This window comes from Rhinoderma darwinii, chromosome 7, assembly GCF_050947455.1.
Source record: "Rhinoderma darwinii isolate aRhiDar2 chromosome 7, aRhiDar2.hap1, whole genome shotgun sequence".
Lineage (NCBI taxonomy): Eukaryota > Metazoa > Chordata > Amphibia > Anura > Rhinodermatidae > Rhinoderma > Rhinoderma darwinii.
Genome location: NC_134693.1, coordinates 76,621,609 through 76,638,073, shown reverse-complemented (window position 1 = coordinate 76,638,073; position 16,465 = coordinate 76,621,609). Strand labels below are relative to the sequence as shown.

Below are 16,465 nucleotides of genomic sequence, written 5' to 3'. Positions count from 1 at the left end.
GTGTATCTAAACGTTTGACAAACTTCTGTCATGTCATAGTGACATGTCAGAAGTTTGGATTGGTGGGGGTCTGAGCACTGAGATCCCCACCAATCCACCAATCCCTAGAACGAAGCAGCAGAAGCACTCGTGCTTACTCAGTCACTTCGTGTCCATTCGGCTTTTTCCGGAAATAAATGTATCGGTGTACAGACTCAATAGAAAGTCTATGAGCCCGTACTCCGATACATCGGCTTTCTGGAAAAAGCCGAACAGACACGAAGCAGCTGAGCGCTCAGACGACCGCTTCAGCTGCTTCATTCAAGCGATTGGTGGGGGCCTCAGTGCTTAGACCACCACCAATCCAAACTTCTGACATGTCACTATGACATGTCAGAAGTTTGTCAAACGTTTAGCTACACTTTAACTTTTTGAAATACAGCTGCTCTGTATTCGGTATACAGAGCAGCTGTATCTTATGCTGAACCCTGTACCCGTCAGGTGTGCGGAACTGACAGGTTTATTGTCAGCGGGTCCTGCGTGTCTCGATCCACCTGTTATCTATCACATCTAAGTTCATAACTTAAATGTGATCGATTATAGGTGGATCCTGCATGTCTCCTGCTGTCCCTGAACCCATCAGTCCTGCGGACCTGACGGATTCAGGTCGTAGCGAATGATACAGCTGCTCTGTATTCAGAATACAGAGCAGCTGTATCTCAAAAATTTAATATTATTAAAATAATAAAAACTGGTTATATAGTTGCACAAAATACACTGACCGATCTTTTTATATAAACTAATAAAAATAACTGCTTTCAAAAGTTTACATAGCCTTTAACCCTTTCCCAAAATCCGCCATATATATAGCTGAGCCCGCACCATCACCGCCTGGTGTCAGCTGTATGTTGCAGCTGGCACCCTGATGTTACATCCAGGACTGGAGCTGGCCTCCGATCCGGCTGATTAACCCCTCAGATGCTGCGTTCAATAGAGATCGCAGCATGTGAGGAGTTTTTAGCCACCGGCACCCCAGCAACGTGATCGCTGAGTTGCCGGTGGTTACAATGGCAACTGGAGGCCTAATACTGGCCTCCAGGTCTGCCAGTAATGGAAGACTCCTATGCCCCGCTTGGAGGCGGGGCCTAAAAGGCTTCCGGTACCATCGGCAAGATGGCGCCGGTTCAGCTTCCTGCTCAGAAGCTGAGCCGGCGTCATCAGCAGTGGGCGTCTGCCGTACGTTACAGCGGACACCCCGATGTAATGGCAGGAACCGAAGCTAGCTCCGATCCCTGCCATTAACCCCTTAGATGCAGCGATGATCGAAACCGATCGCTGCAACTTAGTGGTTTGTAGCAAATTGGCAGCCCTACCATGCGATGACAAGGCTGCTGACTGGACTGCTACTATAGCAATAGGAGGCCTAACAATGGCCTCCTGTCTGCCATTACGGAACCCAAGCAGGCCCCGACCGGAGGCAGAGCCTTTTCGGCTTGCTGTTAGTGAACAACTGACAGCTCTAATACATTGCACTACATTGGTAGTGCAATGTATTAGAACATCAATCAAACAGTTGGACCTTCAAGTCCACTAGTGGGGCTAAATAAAAGTGTAAAAAAGTAGAAATAAAAGTTGTAAAAAATAAAATACAATTTTCAAGTAATAAAATACAACACAATCACCTTTTTTTCCCTTATCAAGTAATTTATTATTGAAAAAAATAATAAAACCATACATATTTGGTATCGCCGCGTCCGTAACGACCTGAACTATAAAAACACTATGGTATTTGTCACGCGCAGTGAACACCGTAAAAAAAAAGAAACCTAAAAAATGCTGCAAGAATTGTTGTCTTTTTGGTCACTTTGTCTTCCAAAAATCTAAATAAAATGTAATCAAAAAGTCGCATGTATCCAAAAATGGTACTTATAAAAACTATAGCTCGTCTGGCAAAAAACAAGCCCTCATACAGCTCCATCGACTAAAAATGTTAAAAGTTATGGCTCTTACAACATGGTGACAAAAAAAATACATTATTTTTAGAAAACTTATTTTATTGTGCAAAATGTTGTAAAACATAAAAAAGTGCTAGAAATTAGGTATCGCTGGAATCGTACTGACCCGCAGAATAAAGTTAACATGTAATTTATAACGCCTGGTGAACGCTATATAAAAAAACGAAAAAAACTTTTTTGTTACCTTGCCACACAAAAAAAGGATAAAAAGTGATCAAAAAGTCACATGTAGCCCGTACCAATAATAACTATAGCTTGTCCCGCAAAAAAACAGCCCTTATACCACCATGTCTGTCAAAAAATAAGATAAGTCAAGGCTTCCATAAGTCAGGAATTAAAAAATATGCAGTTGTGCGGGCCTGAGGGGAACATTTCTTCTGTTTCAAGAGGTGATTTATCAAGGCCCTAAAATTAGGGAACCAGGAAGGGGATGGCCCAAACATATCTGCTGGAAGCAAGGGTGCCCGTATTATACCTCAGGACAACACTTTCCCAGTAAAGTTCCCCAAACTGCAAAGGTGCGGAGTGTGTACCAAAAGGGGATAAAGTTCCCCAAACTGCAAAGGTGTGGAGTATGGACCAAAAGGGGATTTATCAGCGTGACACTGGCCTGTGCAGAAAGGATTGCTTCATAGCATAACAGACATCTATGGATTATTTTATTGTTTACCCCATTATTATATCACCTGACTATGCCCCTGATGTACTCTGCCAAGCTTACATGTATCCCCATATTATAAACTGAAATACCAGTAATACTCAAACAAAACTACTACCAAGCAAAATACACGCTCCAAAAGCCAAATGGTGCTCCCTCCCTTCTGAGCCCTACAGCGTGCCCAAATAGCAGTTTACTTCCACATATATGGCATCGCCATACCCGGGAGAACCCTTTTAACAATTTTTGGGGTGTGTGTCTCAAGTGGTACAAGCTGGGCACGACCCACTGAAATGTCACTGTAGAGAAAAATTGTAATTTTTACTTTGCACCATCCACAGCGCAATCATTTATGGAAAAGACCTGTGGAGTGAAAATGCTCATTACACCCCTTAATAAATGCCTTGAGGGGTGTAGATTCCAAAATGGGGTCACTTCTCAGGGGTTTATTTTATTATTTCAGATCAGAGCCTCTGCAATTGTGAACCTATTCTGTGTAAGTTGCCAAATTAGGCCTCAACTTCGCATGCTACTCTTTCAATCCTGAGCCCTGTCGATAGTCCAGACAAAAGAATAGGGCCACATGTAGGTTGTTTCTAAAATCAGGAAACACAGCATAATAATTAGGATAAAGAGAAAAGAGCCACGGCGCCACTTGGTGTGGATCAAAGAAGGTGAGGTGAGAAAGGAGGAGATATATATGCTCACCGTGAGGTTTAGGAGAGTTCAACGCTGGGGTCCACGGGGTAGCTGCTGCCAGATCCGAACCGGTTACCGAGGTGACCGCTTGGGTACGAGAAATGCAGGTAAAAACAAATGGATCTATGTTGGCGCTGCTGCTTAATGTGGACAAGGTAAGTATCCAGAAGTCAAGTTTAAGTTCTTTGTAAACTGTTTAATCGCAACGCGTTTCAGCGCCGAACTGGCGCTTTCATCAGGCATAAGGATACAGGAAAAAAGACACATGTTTATATAAGGCCAGTTCAGATTAGACAATTAGGTAAAAAACCGCGAAAAGACATCAGCAGGTCAAAGTTCAGATGGAACGATCTAATACAATGTAAGAAATAGTTTTAATGCATAAATAAAAGGACAATTAAAAGAATATAAATAATAAAAGACTGGATGTCCTATCAAGGATTGATTTTGGAGCAGAGTAGATTAAAGCCTTGTGCTGTGTATACGGGACCGGCACCATTCAATTGCTTGAAACATTAGTTAGTGTCATCGGGAGATAGGGGTGAGTAGATAGTATCTGAATTTTATTAATTGTTTATTTTAGTTGTGTGTTGTGTTTGGGAAGTAAAAACGATTCTGTGTGATAGTTACATTGTTTATACGTTGCCTCGGTAACCAACTGTGTTACGGAAGCCGAGGCGCTCCACAAGGGATGGAACGCATGGTGAACCGCATCGCGCAAGAGATCGTTGAACTGCTCGGAGGGGACCAAGAACAGAAAGCGTGTCTGCTAAAAAGAACGGAAAAGTGGAGATCGGGCGGAGGGTGAGTAAACCGAAATACCATACGTGGATTTGGGCAAAATGCCTTGGTTGATATGTTAGTTTGTTAATTGTGGGCGTTTATTTTGAGGAAACGCTGAACAGTATTACGGGTAGTACTGGTACGCTTGTCCATAACTGTATTCTTTAAAGGTATGTTTCGGTCACAATTGGCACATTGTGTACTTCTTACAAGAGGATTGAATTTTGGTTTAATATGAGAAAAACACACAAATGGACAAATGAATAATGTATAGTTGTTACAGGGAGAGGATGATTATTAGGGTGCTATTAGGAGATAGGATGTCTTGAAGTATATTGTGTACTGGTATACATCAATTTTATTGGTCTATGTGATATTACAATTTTACAAGAATACTTAGGGAATCCAAGTGGTGTCTTATTGTCGGATATTAAGCGTATTTGTACATTTTGGAGTCAGTCAGAACAATTAGTCCAAAGATGACTCTGTGATGTCTTCCGATATATTGTAACTTATTAGAGTGCCCGTGCCAGTTACAATATATCGGAAGAACCACCCAATGCCTAAGAACCCGAGTTAACAACCATTGGTTCAATGTAAACACCGGTTACCTCAAACACAGCATATCCCGTTATTTTTCTCAAGTGCATGATTGCCAATTTAATAAAATTAAAATCACTCCCGTAGAACATATCAATTTTGACGTCCCAAATAGATTCAGCAAGTTAAAACAAAGGGAAAACTACTGGATTTTTAAAATGAATACACTTCACCCTTTGGGTCTGAATGACATCACAGAGTCATCTTTGGACTAATTGTTCTGACTGACTCCAAAATGTACAAATACGCTTAATATCCGACAATAAGACACCACTTGGATTCCCTAAGTATTCTTGTAAAATTGTAATATCACATAGACCAATAAAATTGATGTATACCAGTACACAATATACTTCAAGACATCCTATCTCCTAATAGCACCCTAATAATCATCCTCTCCCTGTAACAACTATACATTATTCATTTGTCCATTTGTGTGTTTTTCTCATATTAAACCAAAATTCAATCCTCTTGTAAGAAGTACACAATGTGCCAATTGTGACCGAAACATACCTTTAAAGAATACAGTTATGGACAAGCGTACCAGTACTACCCGTAATACTGTTCAGCGTTTCCTCAAAATAAACGCCCACAAGTAACAAACTAACATATCAACCAAGGCATTTTGCCCAAATCCACGTATGGTATTTCGGTTTACTCACCCTCCGCCCGATCTCCACTTTTCCGTTCTTTTTAGCAGACACGCTTTCTGTTCTTGGTCCCCTCCGAGCAGTTCAACGATCTCTTGCGCTATGCGGTTCACCATGCGTTCCATCCCTTGTGGAGCGCCTCGGCTTCCGTAACACAGTTGGTTACCGAGGCAACGTATAAACAATGTAACTATCACACAGAATCGTTTTTACTTCCCAAACACAACACACAACTAAAATAAACAATTAATAAAATTCAGATACTATCTACTCACCCCTATCTCCCGATGACACTAACTAATGTTTCAAGCAATTGAATGGTGCCGGTCCCGTATACACAGCACAAGGCTTTAATCTACTCTGCTCCAAAATCAATCCTTGATAGGACATCCAGTCTTTTATTATTTATATTCTTTTAATTGTCCTTTTATTTATGCATTAAAACTATTTCTTACATTGTATTAGATCGTTCCATCTGAACTTTGACCTGCTGATGTCTTTTCGCGGTTTTTTACCTAATTGTCTAATCTGAACTGGCCTTATATAAACATGTGTCTTTTTTCCTGTATCCTTATGCCTGATGAAAGCGCCAGTTCGGCGCTGAAACGCGTTGCGATTAAACAGTTTACAAAGAACTTAAACTTGACTTCTGGATACTTACCTTGTCCACATTAAGCAGCAGCGCCAACATAGATCCATTTGTTTTTACCAGCATAATAATTAGAGAGCTGTCTTGTTATGCTGGCACAAGCTGGGCATCATATATTGGCATTTCTATGGAAAAAAAATCCCATTTTCACTCTGCAACATCGAGTGCACACTAATTTCTGCAAAACACCTGCAGGGTTAACATGTTTGCTACACCCCTAGGTGAATACCTTGAGGGGTGTAGTTTACAAAATGGCATCACTTCTGGGGGTTTCCACTGTTTTAGTCCCACAGGAGCATTGCAAATGCGACAAAGCGCCCAAAAACGAATCCAGCAAAATCTGTACTCCAAAAGCCACATGGCGCTCCTTCCCTTCTGAGTGCCCAAACAGCAGTTTATGACCACATATGGGGTATTTCCGTACTCCAGAGAAGTTGCTTTACAAATGTTGGGGTTCTTTTTTTCCTTTATTTGTTCAGAAAATTAAAAATTTTGAGATAAACCTACATCTTATTGAAGAAAAAGGATTGTTTTTATTTTCACTGCCCAATTCTAAAAAAATCTATGAAACCCCTGTGGGGACAAAATGCTCACTACACCCCTAGATGAATTCCTCAAGGGGTGTAGTTTCCTAAATGGAGTCACTTTTTGGGCATTTTCTCTGTTTTGGTCCTTCAGGGTCTTATAATGTCAACAATTTCTGCAAAAAACCTGTGGGGTCAAAATGCTCACTATACCCCTAGAAAATGTCCTCAAGGGGTGTAGTTTCCAAAATGGTGTCACTTGTGGGGGGATTTCTACTGTTTTGTTCCTTCGGGGGCCTTGCAAATGCAACATGCCCGCCGCAAACCATTCCTGCTAAATTTGTGCTCCAAAAGCCAAATAGTGCTCTTTCCCATCTAAGCCCTGCTGTGTGTTCAAACAGCCATTCAGGAACAGATGTGGGGTATTGTTTTACTCGGGAGAAATTGCTTTACAAACGTTGCAGTGCTTTTTCTATTTTAGTCCTTGTGGAAATGAGAAAAAATTAGCTAAACCTACATTTTCTTTGGAAGAATGTGGATTTTCATTTTCACGGCCTATTTCCAATAATTTCTGCAATAAACCTGTGGGGTCAAAATGCTCACTATACCCCTACATAATTTCTTTGAAGGGTCTAGTTTCCCAAGTTGATTTCTACTGTTTTGGCACCGCAAGAGCCCTTCAAAATATTTTCTAATAAAAGGAGGCCCAAAATCCACTAGGTGCTTCTTTGCTTCTGAGGCCGGTGTTTCAGTCCATTAGCACACTAGGACCACATGTGGGATATTTCTAAAAACTGCAGAATCTGGGCAATAAATATTGAGTTACATGTCTCTGGTAAAACTTTCTGTGTTACAAAAAAAATTGATTAAAAATGAATTTCTGTAAAGAAAAATTAAATTTGTAAAGGTCTAAAGATTTAATAAACGTTCTAAATGTTGTTTTGAATACTTTTAGGGGTGAAGTTTTTAAAATGGGGTGACTTATTGGGGGTTTCTAATATGTAAGGCCCTAAAAGACTCTTCACAACTGAACTGGCCCCTGTAAAAATAGCCTTTTGAAATTTTGTTGAAAATGTGAGAAATTGCTGCTATAGTTCTAAGCCTTATAATATCCTAGAAAAATAAAAGGATGTTCAAAAAATTATGCCAATCTAAAGTAGACATATGGGGAATGTTAATTAGCAACAATTTTATGTGGTATAACTGCCTGTCATACAAGCAGATACTTTTAAATTGCGAAAAATAAAAAAAATTGCAATTTTTCGCTAAATTTTGGTGTTTTTTCACAATAAAATACTGAATGTATCGAGCAAATTTTGCCAGTAACATAAAGTCCAATATGACAAGAGAAAACAGCCTCATCATAATCGCTTGAATAGGTAAAATCATTCCGGAGCTATTACCACATAAAGTGAAACATGTCAGATTTGAAAAATGAGGCTCTGTCAGGAAGGTCAAAAGTGGCCAAAGCAGGAAGGGGTTAAAGGCTATGTACACCTTTGGAGGGCAATTTTTTTTTTCTTTAATAAGGTCAGTCAGTGTGATTGGTGCAACTTTCTAAATATTTTTTTTTAAGAATGAATTTAACTTTTTGAGATACAGCTGCTCTGTATTCTGTATACAGAGCAGCTGTATAGTTCGCTGTAACCTGAATTTGTCAGTCCCTGATGGAAACCTGATGAGTTCTGTGACAGCAGGAGACACGCAGAATCCACCTGTAATCGATCACATTTAAGTTATGAACTTAGATGTGATGAACAACAGGTGAATCCTGCGTGTCTCTGACACTGAACCTGTCAGTCCTGCGGACCTGATGGGTGCAGGATTTACCACTAGGTACAGCTGCTCTGTATACAGGATACAGAGCAACTGTATCTCAAAAAGTGAAACAAATTTTTAATAAAAACTATTAAGAAAGTTGAACTAATCACACTGAAATAAATAAAATAAAAATTGTCCTCCAAGTGTGTACATAGCCTTTAAACTATTCCTCGTTACCACCCTATCTATATTTGTATCTTTCATGGGCAATGAACCATGAAGTGGTACAGTATAGTTAGCATGCACCAGAAACGTCGCTAGCACCGGGCTTTCGGGGCCCAAACCCTAGATTTTTGGCCCAGTGCCCCGGATCCCCGGGCAACTTCCACATAATGGCGTAGCTATAGGGGTCGAAGCGGTCGCAATTGCAACAGGGCCCCGAAGTCAGGGGGGCCCGCGACCCCCTGCAATACGTCTATAAAAAGTTACTATAGTATATGGGGCCTATGTAATAAAATACACGGGCCCCTGTTACTTTAGTTATTACAATATATTTACCCTCCACGTTCCAGAGTGCAGAGTTCCTGACGTCTTCCTGTGTCATGACGTCGCAACGCTGGATGGCGTCAGGACCTCGGCTGCGCCTGGAGCCGTAGAGCAGGGTAAGTAGTAACATTACTGTCTGCTGGGGCCGCTAATCTAAGCCTACCTTGTGGTAGGCTTAGATTCAGGGCCCAGCAGGCAGGATCACACATGGGACCTGTTTCTGAGCCTATCATGTGGTAAGCTTAGACACAGGGCCCCAGCAGACAGTACAGTAATATACTGTTGGGGCCCTGTATCTAAGCCTAACATGTAGTAGGCTTAGATACAGGGCCCATCAGACATGGTGTGATCCTGTCTGTTGAACCCTGTATCTAAGCCTATCACATGGTAGTCTTAGATACAATGGCCATGTGTGATCCTGTCTGATGGGCCATGTATCTAAGCATACCACATAGTAGGCTTAGATACAGGGCCCGAGCAGGCACCTTTGAATAGTTGATAAATATTAATTATGGAAAAACACTTTAATAGCATAAATAGGTCATACAAACAAATACGAAATATAATGTCATATATCAATTCACCATAGAACTGAAGAAAATCTTACACTAAAATAAAAATTTCCTAGTGCTTAATTAATAAATATTAATGGGGTTTTCCACTTTCTGACAACTGATGACCTATCTACCGGATAGGTCATCAGTATATGATTGGTGCAAGTCCGACACCCAGACCCCGCACTGATCCGCCACTCCCGCTGCCTCCGTGCACCAGATGTTTGGAACGGTATGCAGTAGTTGGAGCCGAAAGCAGATGGCTCAGACCACTGCATAGCGGCCATTCGGCAGAACTGCAGCTCTGCTCCTATTCACTTGAATAGGAGCAGAGCAGCAGTATTGCAGCTCAGCCGCTATTCTTTGACCGGAGCTATCTGCTTCCGGCAATATCGTCGGGTATCCGGAGGCAGACGGAGTGGTGGATCGGTGTGGGGTCCAGGTGTCGGACACACACCGATCATATACTGATGACCTATCCGGTGGATAGGTCATCAGTTGTCAGAATGTGGAAAACCCCTTTAAGTATATTCCATATAGGTGTTTATCTGTTAGAGTAGATTTAGAGGGCTATTAAACAAAATGTCATCAGATCCAATATTGCAGAGGGACTTGTTTGCACATTATTATTAATGTGCTTCATATTGGCCCCATATAACCATATACAGTATTTCAAATATAGCACCTATAGAGAAACTGTATGTTCAACCCATTAAGATAAAAGTACATAAATTTTTATTGGTATACATGAAAAAAACAAAAACACATAGCATAAAAAAGACACAGTACACATCACATAAAAGACATTGTGACCAACCCAGACAAAGCTTTTCTAAGCGAAACACGCGACGGGTCGGGTGGGTATGAATGGTCACTGGTCCAAAGGCACTTTTTTCTGAATTTTATACTAAATTAAAATTACTGTTTTACTCATTCTGGCTTGCTATACCTTAGCATTTTTATTCTTACTATTGTGTCTCATGGTCTGTGGAAAATTATTTTCCCTCCTTTTTTTGAGACCAGATTATTTGCCCTACATACTCACCATTGTATTTTATGTTATTTTTATGTTATTTGCCTTTTTTTATACTATGTGTATGTGTTTTTTTTAATGTATACTAATAAATCTATGTACTTCTATCTTAATGGGTTGCGCATACAGTTTCTCTATAGGTGCTATATTTCACACACACACACACATATATATATATATATATATATATATATATATATATATATATATATATATATATATATATATATATATATATATATATATATGTGTGATTTCTTTGACCCATGATATACTAAACATATCCTTTTTCTTGGATCAGTGTTTTCCATCGGTGCTATCATATACAGTATTTTGATAATATTTCTATTCATGTAATACCAATTAATTTTCAGCCTGCAGGTGGCAGTACAAACCTTTATTTTTGATTCTCCAGGCTAAAGTGAGACATGAAAAAAATTATGTAACAGCGTCCCCTCTTGATAATTATATATTTTACATAAATAAATGTAAATTTTAAAGACATTTGAAGGGACTTTGCAGTGACATGTCTACTTATTCCACTATATACATTTTTCATTTGGGCCCAAAATCCCATAATCCTATGAAAGAGTAGAGAAGTTGGAGAGCATTGTTTTCTACCTCCCACTAGACTCCAAAACCTTATCTACCATTCTCACCTACCAGGAAACCTACCCCTGTAGATTAAGTCCCTTGCCTATAGTGCCTACTGGACACCAAGTCATACTTCTTAATTTAGAGATATCAGGGAGATTATGAAAAGCCTCAGACAAAGTGACCATTGATATAAGAATCCCCGTCCCCCAACTACAGCATTTAAATCACAAATAGTGCACTTAACCCCCTTCATCACGCCCCTTAAAAATACAGACCCCAAACTAGACCACAGACACCCTTAACACAGACCCCAGACAAGCCCTCTTAATCAAATAAAGACCCCAGATGAGACCTCCTAAATGAATACAGACCCCAGACCAGGAATCCTAAACAAATACACACCCTAGACCAGACCCCAGAATCCCTAACTAAAGACTACATTAGACCCCCTAAATAAATACAGATTACAGACCCGAGCCCCTAAATAAAGGCAGACCGCAGACCAGCTAAATACAGACCCGAAACACCCTATATACATAAATACAGACCACAGATTACTCCCCCTAATTAAATACAGACCCCAGACTAGAGACCCTAAATAAATGCAGAGCCCAGACCCACTAAATGCAGACACCAAAGCTCCCTTAATTCAGACGCAAGACCCCCTAAATACAGACCACACTAAATAAACAAATACTTCCAAATTATAAACCCCCTAAAGTAAGACAGACCTCAGACCAGACATGCCGATACTCATCTCTCCCTGTTCCTGCAGTGGCCTTCATTCCTGGGCACCGCTACAGACAATGTTCAGATGCTGGCACGGGCATCAGGGTGATGTTTGCAATGGTGCCCAAGAGTGAAGAGGACTGCAGGAATGTGGAGAGGTGAGTATTTTGTCAATGAGATACTATAAAGACCCTAATAGTTGGCAGGTCAATGAATGAATCAGGGAACTAATGTGCCTATAGCATAGAGAAGACCCAATTTCCCAACTACTGAAAGAAACAAAATAAAATAAAATATAAAACTTTTATTGATGTACTAATAAAAAGTCCAAAGAGAGACAGACAACATGCACGGTTAGTTAAAATTGTAGCTAAAGTCAGCTTGGCACAAGTTGAAATGAAAACAGTGCCTTCACTGTGGTATAATTTAATGTAGTGGATACCAGAGTATGGCTGCTTCGTTCGGCAGCTGCAGATTGCCGAACGTAACTAAGTGTCACTGTTAAACAGTTTTATTTTGCGTACTTTTCGTTTCACCCATGCCCTTGCCCCTCCCATATATAAGGTGTTGATTGATCTATACCATTGAATCTGATTGTGGCTATCGATGTATATCTATTGTCATTTTCTTACGTACATATTTGGTATTTTTCAGTATGGCTCCTTGTACACCATTTGGAGGTGTCAGCCTTGCCTTCCACGGCGTCTCTATCGTATGTCCGGACCTGGATTCCGCAGCTGCATTCAATACCAGTACTTATGTTGGCCCTTTTGGTCACCTTCGTTTTGGAATGAGGGTGGTCGAGGTCCATCATGACTTATTACCACGATTGGCGGATCAATCTATATCTACTTCCACAATTTGTATTGTCTTTATGGGTATTGATTGCCTGTTTCATGTACCTTTTCCACACTGCATGTATGTATGAATTTTTTGTATTCTAATTGTCCAGTGGCTCACATTTGTTGTGACTGCTTCATAATGCATTCTATTAACCAATGATTGCATTTTATGCATTGGGCTGCCCGCTCTATATCTCTTCCTTGTCTTTCGGTATCTTTTGCACAGATTGGCATTGAATGTCTTAATATGTTTTTACAATGTTTGTAGTACTGTTACTATTTGTATCACATGCATCACAATTAATTTTTTGTAAATATCGGTTCTAGATGTATTCCATCCCTTTTACTATAATCAAAGCCATGGAGTTTTCTATTAGGGTTATTTGCCTTTTGCAGGTCGACCTCTTTAAACTTTAATCCATTTTTTAACTTTATCAGATATATTCAGTATTGTGTATGTATTCCTATCTATTAAAATGTTGGTCTATTAATAAACTTGTTCATTCTTTTACACATTGTATGGTTTGCATCTTATCACCCCTTCCTTTCTCTACATGTTGACGTTTTTCAAGTTTTTTTACTCTTTTATTTCTTCACATATTTTTCATCTTTTTCACTTTCACAGCACCATTATCGTTTTTCGATACTTTGTATCAGTTTTCTGCTGTATTCTAGCCTTTTTCTATTACTTTCAGCACCTTGTACAGCAGCCGCTGCTATGACCGCCTTTTGTTACTATCTTCAGTAGTGCGGACAGCGACCGCTGCTCCTGTACTGTACTGTTGCTTGGCAACTTGAAGCTTTTGCGTAGTATATACTGGTGCATTCAGTTTTTTTTGTCACTTTTTTGGCACTTTTGTAGGCTTGATTTTGAAATTAATAAAATGTTTACACTTAGGTCTGATACTTCTATATTTTTCTTATTTTTTCGGCTCCCGGTGTTTGCCCTTAGCCGCCGCGCCACGTAGGACGGGGGAGTGATCACTCCTTCCACGCCCATCCTGCTTTGCTCGGTTAGTGGGGGTGTACACGAGAGGAGGGGTTCTATACCAAGGCAATGTACGATAGGACGCTATCGTGGGCTGGCAGGGTGTGCCGGCGGCTGTCATTGGTGACTACTGCCGAACACAGTGCCGCCCTATGGGAAAAGGCAATCATTCATTACCAGTTTATGCTTCTCATGAAACTACTTGTGAGGAGGGACTATTTAGGGCTCTATGGGTGTGTCGGACATCAATCCCTGACGAAGCATCTGCGAAACGCGCGTTGGGTTCAGCAGCGGACCCCCGGTCTTGATCTCCCGGCTATTCCCGTACTTTGCAGGTGTAGGCATATTGCTGCTCAAACGTGATTATTCGATTGTATTTACATCTATTTAGGTTTATGTACCAATCTGTGCAAAAGTTTCATACCTATTACCTGTTTAAAAACTTAATATTCATGCACTTTAGCATTTTGGGGGATCGTGTGAGCAGATTACTATCTGGGTGTTCTGCTGCATTAGTGTTCTGATTCCATCTTTTATCCTGCGAGTGTTATGCTATTTTATCTTGTCTAATGTTGTCTGTTTGCATGTGTCTATTTGACATTAATAAAGGATTTTTTGTATTTTTTTTCAATTATATAGTCGTGAACTTTTCTTCTTTTTTGGTTTGATCCATCAGTCACTAGGACCACTGGTATATTTGAGATTATTGCTCGGTTGGTTAAAAGTAATGTGGTAACTCAGTGAATTGGATCTTTAAGGGTATGTGCACACGAGAAGTGCCTTTTACGTCTGAAAAGACAGACTGTTTTCAGGAGAAAACAGCTGTGTCGTTTCAGACGTAAAAGCTCCTCCTCGCATTATTCGAGGCGTCTGTGACGCTCGTAAATCTTGAGCTGCTCTTCATTGACTTCAATGAAGAACAGCTCAAATTACGTTGCAAAGAAGTGCCAAGCACTTCTTTGCCGAGGCAGTCAATTTACGCGTCGTCGTTTGACAGCTGTCAAACGACGACGCGTAAATTACAGGTCGTCTGCACAGTACGTCGGCAAACCCATTCAAATGAATGGGCAGATGTTTGCCAACGTATTGTAGCCCTATTTTCAGGCGTAAATCGAGGCATAATACGCCTCGTTTACGCCTGAAAATAGGTCGTGTGAACCCAGCCTAAGGGGTCCAAACTTCTCTCAGGCTGCCCCTGTACTGAGGCCAACACAGAAGAAATCTATATATTTTTTACTCACTCTGCCTTTTTACTTTTGTGGTACGATCGTCTCCAAGGGCTGCGCCAGGATTTCCTTTTAGCCAATGCAGTATCTGGCAAGAAAGCAGCCAGAGATCCCTCTAGAAGGTCAGGCTTACCACACAGAGCATGCTCTGTGGAACAGTAGTACGAGCACTCGCCATAGAAGCAAACATTGTTGGCTGGAAAGAAACGTAAAAGGCATGAATTACTGTTTAGTAGAAATCATTCAGTGATGTACATTTACATATTGCGGGTACTGTTAACATGCTATTACATACTACATTAGAAGGATACTATTTTGGTATGTGCACACGCGTACTAAAAAACGTCTAAAAATACTGAGCTGTTTTCAAAGGAAAACAGCTCCAGATTTTCAGAAGTTTTTTAAGCAACTCGCGTTTGTCGCTGCGTTTTTTTCGGCTGTTTTTGGAGCTGTTTTTCTATAGAGTCTCCAAAAACGGCTAAAGAAGTGACATGCACTTCTTTTTCGCGGGCGTTTTTTTATGCGGGCGTCGTTAAAAACAGAATGCCGTTTTTCCCTTTGAAATTAATGGCCAGATGTTTGGAGGCGTTCTGCTACCGATGTGAACATACCCTTACTAGAAAATACTCTTGTACTGTATAATAGCATTAGGTTCCAGGACACGTTGGGGGGTATTTATTAACCTTTCTACGCCATTTTTCATTTGATCATTTTATGTGGGGTTTATCAAAACGGGCAGAGCCACCCCTGCCTGACAGATGTACTATAATTTACGGCAGAAAAATGTAGTAAATTATAAAGGAAATCTACACCAGCACCCAGCTGGCGTAGATTTCACTCTGAGGGGGAGTCTAGCAAGGTAGAGGCCCATGCTGGGCCCTGTACCTTGCCCACCCGATCAGACTACTGCACCTTCTATATCAGACAATCAAATAGATAGAGAATTTTTTTACTCCCCTTAACGCTTCGCTTCGGCCCACCAGATCTCCTCAGGCTCTCACGGCAGACTGTGGAGCATACAAGGTATTAATGCCGGGTAGCGTCAGGAAGTTGTATGTGACGCAGCACTCAGGACTTTGACTGCTCCGTCGCATAGAAGGCGCTGATGCTGCTCGGCGTCAGTACCTTGTATAAGCAGCTGCCTGTAGTGAGAGCTCAGGGGATCCAGTGTCGAGAAGCGAAGTGGAGCGGGGAGGTGAGCATACATATTTTTTATTTTATATCTGATCGTGGAAGGGGAGGCATGGGACCACAGTCGCACTCCCACAATTGTGGAGCACGACTAGCAGAAAGATGCGACACATTTAATAAATGTGTCGCATCTTACTCCAGCGACCTGTTTATTAAGACTGACGTATGAAAGGCCAGTCTTAATAAATCTTACCATTTTGTTGATCCACGTTCACTTCTAAGACCTAAACTAATTTACATTTGGAGTATATTATTTTGTCAGAAGATAAAACTAAACCCTGGGGTTTATATACATGTTCTTCATTACATTTATCTAGTTTTATTATTTTCGAGGAATCTATTTCAGTTTCATCTTTAGTGACTAATTTGCCGTTTTCTCAGTTTTTTCTTCCCCACATAGAAGTCTAGAAAACCAAGGCTGTGATTTTTAAAAAGGCAAGG

General features: G+C 40.6%; 1 protein-coding gene across 1 annotated transcript in view; it reads right to left on the bottom strand.

The window, feature by feature from the left end:
* The window catches only part of LOC142657243 (extracellular serine/threonine protein kinase FAM20C-like), a 128,356-nt gene that overhangs the window by 68,486 nt on the left and 43,405 nt on the right, over positions 1-16,465 (bottom strand). Inside the window, exon 6 of the mRNA XM_075832291.1 lies at positions 14,849-15,029. Coding sequence (XP_075688406.1) covers positions 14,849-15,029 — 181 coding nt within the window. The remainder of the gene's footprint in view (positions 1-14,848; positions 15,030-16,465) is intronic.